The sequence below is a fragment of the Nannobrachium achirus genome, assembly GCF_963921795.1.
Source record: "Nannobrachium achirus genome assembly, chromosome: 12".
NCBI classification, from domain to species: Eukaryota; Metazoa; Chordata; class Actinopteri; order Myctophiformes; family Myctophidae; genus Nannobrachium; species Nannobrachium achirus.
In genome coordinates this window covers 23,658,514-23,663,386 of record NC_137832.1, presented here as the reverse complement: position 1 = coordinate 23,663,386, position 4,873 = coordinate 23,658,514, and the positions used below count along the sequence as shown (strand labels likewise).

Here is a 4,873-nt window from a genome sequence, read left to right as displayed (position 1 = left end):
GCTATTTTTCAATAGTTAAAGCACAAAATAATGCCCCTATGAAGAACATTCATGGGGGGCCCACAGTGAATCCTTGTAACCCAGGGCCCAGAATTTAGTGTGACACCCCTGAGCCCTCTCTCTCGCTTTCCGGGGGGCTCTCCTCCTGTCGGAGCCAACTGCAGCCACAACGACGACGAGAGTTCCGCGCTTCCCTAAATTTGGACTTCCACAATGGATTTGAGCAGCTGTAGCCTCCCTCCCTCGGCCCAGGAAACAAGAGGCTTTGTGTCCCCTTGTCATTCCCGCGTTAATTTGGGCTCTAATGTATTTTATAAACAAAGGCCTGCTCTCTAGCCTGTCAGTCGTGACACCTTGATTCCAGTGCCGGGCGCATGCAGTACCGGGTCACACCATTAACCCATTTAGGCCCTAGAATTATGGGGCTTTTAAGCCGTGACATCATTTTGTAGGCAGAGGAGAATCTGCCCCCAGAGCATTTTCTGTCCCTCGCTATTTCAAAAAACAACGACTAAAAAATAATGACTAAAGTATAATTCTAACACTTTCCTTTCAACAACAAAGAGAAGAAAAATGTGTAAATAGTAAAAATAGTAAAAAGATTCACGGAAACTGGGGGCAGAAATTCTCCTCTGCCTACAAAATGATGTCATACTTAACAGCCCCATTGAGTGCTTTAACCACTGAAAAATAGCAGATATACAAGCTCACAGCGCGGCACCGAGTGCTGCGCTGCGAGCTTGTAGATCTTCTATTTTTGGAAAAAGTCGTGAAGATGTGTGCAAATCTTTGAATATGTGTATTTTCAAAGCGAACGTTTGTAACTCAAATTTTGCTTCTGGGGGGGTCCCTGGAACTAAATATTTTGAGATGCGGGTCCGTGGCCAAATACATATCATTTTGGGGGTCCTTCACATGAGAGGGTTTGAGAACCACTGACAATAGTAGTCTCTCAAGAACAGACTAACTGAGCTCCAGTTAAGTGAAAAGGACCTAAGTGACATAGAAACATAGGTTTTTCAAAAAAATCTTAGAATGATTCAAAAGACACTTATGGCATCGGGTCAACATTCTAATTTTCACGATTTTTCAAAAATAGCAGATCTACAAGCTCGCAGCGCGCTGTGAGCTTCTATATCTGCTATTTTTCAACAGTTAAAGCATAAAATAATGAAACACAATAATGTGTAGCCGTTCTGAATTGTTTAATAATCAACTGGCAGCCATCACACCATTTTAACCACGATCATTATGATAAAGGGCATACACTTAATTACAGGCCTGCTTAATTATAGCTCTGTTGAAGCTCGTTTGTTTGGTCAAATGCTAATTATACCACCACGCTCTTGGCAAGTCCTCATTTCAATCCACTTTTTTTTCTTCTTTCTGTTTTTTTTTTTTTTCTTTTTATCCCCGCTGAACAGTGTGGCTTATTTTCATGCAAATTTGATATCCTGGTGAATGTTTTTTTCCCCTCCTTCTTTCTGCTTTTCTGCGCAAGGGTGAGCGCGTCTTTGTTTTGGAGGTGAAACATCTCTCAGACAAGACAGGATCAGGAATAATCAAGAGTAATTAAACTGGAAGATGGTTTGTGGAAGAGCTGGGTGGATAGAAGAGAGAGTGGAGGTGCTCAAATACGGCGGAGAATAAAAAGCCTTTCATCTTTCCAGAGAGGGGGGAGAGAAAGGGAAGAGGAGGGGAAGGGGGTCTGGGGTGGCAGAGGATGCTGATAACTCTGCTGTTTTATACTCTAGTCTAACATTTAGTCTTGTTGAAATACTCTGAATGAAAAAGAGGGAGATTTATTGCTTTTCTATTAAAACCCATTTAGAACGGGTACACATTATTGTGTATTATTTTATGCTTTAACTATTGAAAAATAGCAGATATACAAGCTCACAGCGCGGCACCGAGTGCCGCGCTGCGAGCTTGTAGATCTGCTATTTTTTTAAATCGTGAAAATTTGAATTTTGACCCGATTCTATAAGTGTCTTTTGAATCCTTCTAAGATTTTTTGAAAAACCTATGTTTCTATGTCAGCAATCTGGCCAGCCATCGTCAAAGAAAAGGTCCTTTTCACTTAAATGGAGCTCAGTTGGTCTGTTCTTGAGAGACTACTATGTCGGTGGTTCTCAAACCTTTTCATGTCAATGACCCCCAAAATGATATTTATTTGGCCACGGACCCCCATTCAACATATTTAGTTCCAGGGACGCCCCAGAAACAAAATTTGAGTTACAAACGCTCACTTTGAAAATATATATTTCAAAGATTTGCACACATTTTTACGACTTTTTTCAAAAATAGCAGATCTACAAGCTCGCAGCGCGGCACTCGGTGCCGCGCTGTGAGCTTGTATATCTGCTGTTTTTCACTGGTTAAAGCATTCAATAATCCCAGGCCTAAATGGGTTAAGAGAACAACAATAACAACAACAAACAAAAAAAATCTAAATATACTCCCTGTGCATTTTTCTACTCACAACCTGTTCATCTTATCTCTTTGCAGCCATGGATAGTGTGCCCTTTGGGATCTCTGAGAAGTTTTGCAGCAACCCCAGCGAGGTGAGTGTAACACACGTTGAAATACTGTAGCTGATCTACAAGCTCACAATGTACATGGCGTTGTGAGCTTTTAGAGCTGCAATTTTTTTATATTTTTGAAAATGATTGACTATGACATTTTCAATTATAATGACATGCCCGGAAATAGGAATGTCAGGTTGGAACAAGTGGTTAATTGTTGTTATTTTCAGGATTGTGATTTCAGTCCCCAGGCGGTCATAATATTCACCTTTGTTTTATTGTGCTGCTTTGTGTCAGTCGTGATGGGCTACATGAGTGGTTCCCAAACTTTTCAGCTCGTGACCCAAAACAGAGATTAGACATTTACCCTGGGACCCATACTAGAGAAACTAGCAGATCTACAAGCTCACAACACTTGGAGATCGGCTAATGTCACTACTTCTTCAACATTTGTGTTATAATTTATGGAATTTCTTAGATTTTTCTTTGATTTCTTCATGAAATTACAGAAAAAAATAATTTAATTCCGTTTTTAATTCTTTAAAAAAATCTTTTTTTGGGAATATTTTTTTTAAATATTTAAAATAATAATAATCAAAAAACTAAATGTAGGTAACAAAACAAAAGGGACCCATACAAAAAAATCTGTCTGCGACCCACAAATGGGTCGCGGCCCAGTGTTTGGGGAACAGTGGGCTACATTACTCACACTGAAGTGCTCTTCAGTGATGGCTGGTCTACGTTATTCTCACAGTATGTAGCCTGTATTACTCTCCCCGGGTCGTGAACTTCAATCAGCTCCTCTAGTTCACTCTACACCACTCTCCTCTCCTCTCCTCTCCTCTCCTCTCCTCTCCTCTCCTCTCCTCTCCTCTCCTCTCCTCTCCTCTCCACCCAGTGTGTGGAGTGAGTGATGAATGCGTGCAGCCAGGCAGAGCTGGCTCAATGCAGTCCATTTGGCTGGCTGGCGGCGGTTGTCACTATAGCCCCGTTTGTATTGACACAGAGCGAGAGAGAGGATTAAAGATTTTAAGCATGCTTACTTAGCCATGAGCCTAACCGCCATGTTCCTTGTTTTTTTTTTCCCCCCTTCTTCTTCTCCTTCTCCTTCTCCTTGCTTTTGATTTCAGATGCAGCGAGTCAATTTAATGGGCATTACGATCAAATCCCTGGCAGAGATCGAGGAGGAAGTGAGTAGAGGGCTGCAACGCTCGGCTGCCACTGACGCTGCCGCTGGCCCAGAATGCAAAGCAAACGGTCTGGGATTGTAATTAAGTGTCTGAGACGGCGAGGGCCCTGTTGGCTCCACTAAGCCCCCCGATTGAATAAAAGCATGGCCCCGTCTAGGCTGCCGTTCTCTGTTAAAAGCGTCGTAGTCCCGTTTCCAAAACACTTGACTTTTTATTCCCCGATTGTTCTCTCAAACAGCTCATTGAACAGTGCTTTGTTTTTTTGGGGGAACTTTTCTGTTTTCCTGTTAAAAAAAATTCCAATGTTCCGGTATCTTCTTCCCTATATACTCCAGAGTGACATTGAAAGACAAGAGATATGGCACAGAGAGAGAGAGAATTTACACGGAAAACAAGAGCATTAAAAATACCACCCCAATTTCTGATGAAACACCGCAGCCTGTAGAGTAGACATTTCATATAAGAAAGAAAAGTGCCTACCGTATAGAAATGAGGCAGCGTGTGAGAGCAAGGGGAAAGTGTGTGTGTGTGTGTGTGTGCGTGCGTGCGTGCGTGCGCGTGCGTGTGTGTGTGTGCGTGCGTGCGTGTGTCTGTGTGTGTGCGCGTGCGTGTGCATTAAAGACAGCGACACCACCCCCCCCCCCCTCTCTCATTAGCACGGTATCTCGGTATCAGAACTGCCAGGATGTGACAGACCACTGTAAAAGAACAGGTGCTGTTTGGGGTTTTGAGACGGAGTGTTACAGAGCAAACACTGCCTCATCAAAACCCACCGGTGTCTGTTCTGCACTCCCGCCTCTGTCTTCTGTCACATGCTATCCAAATCACACACCACAGTCGCCATCTTGTCATTTGGTCATCCACACACGGGCGACTCATTGTCAGCTTCAGGTATTAAGCCGCTGAGACCGGGAAGGGAACGCCACCTGTGTCACCACTTTAACTTTCTTTTTTTTTTTATATACTTTGGCTATAAAAAAATAGCAGATATACAAGCTCATAGCGCGGCACCGAGTGCCGCACTATGAGCTTGTAGATCTGCTATTTTTGAAGAAAAACTAAAAGAACATGAACATTTATTGCAAATCTTTGAATATATTATTCTTTTAAAGCGAACATTTCTCATATCTTTGCTCCCTGGAACAACGTACTTTGAGA

The 4,873-nt window shown here is 42.6% G+C and overlaps 1 protein-coding gene across 6 annotated transcripts in view; it reads left to right on the top strand.

Moving 5' to 3' along the window:
- LOC308296097 (multivesicular body subunit 12B-like) overlaps positions 1-4,873 on the top strand; it is a 103,503-nt gene that overhangs the window by 92,099 nt on the left and 6,531 nt on the right. For all 6 annotated transcript variants that reach the window (XM_080739222.1, XM_080739219.1, XM_080739220.1 and 3 more), the window contains exons 8-9: positions 2,509-2,564; positions 3,656-3,715. In XM_080739222.1, the coding sequence (XP_080595348.1) occupies positions 2,509-2,564; positions 3,656-3,715 (116 nt within the window). The remainder of the gene's footprint in view (positions 1-2,508; positions 2,565-3,655; positions 3,716-4,873) is intronic.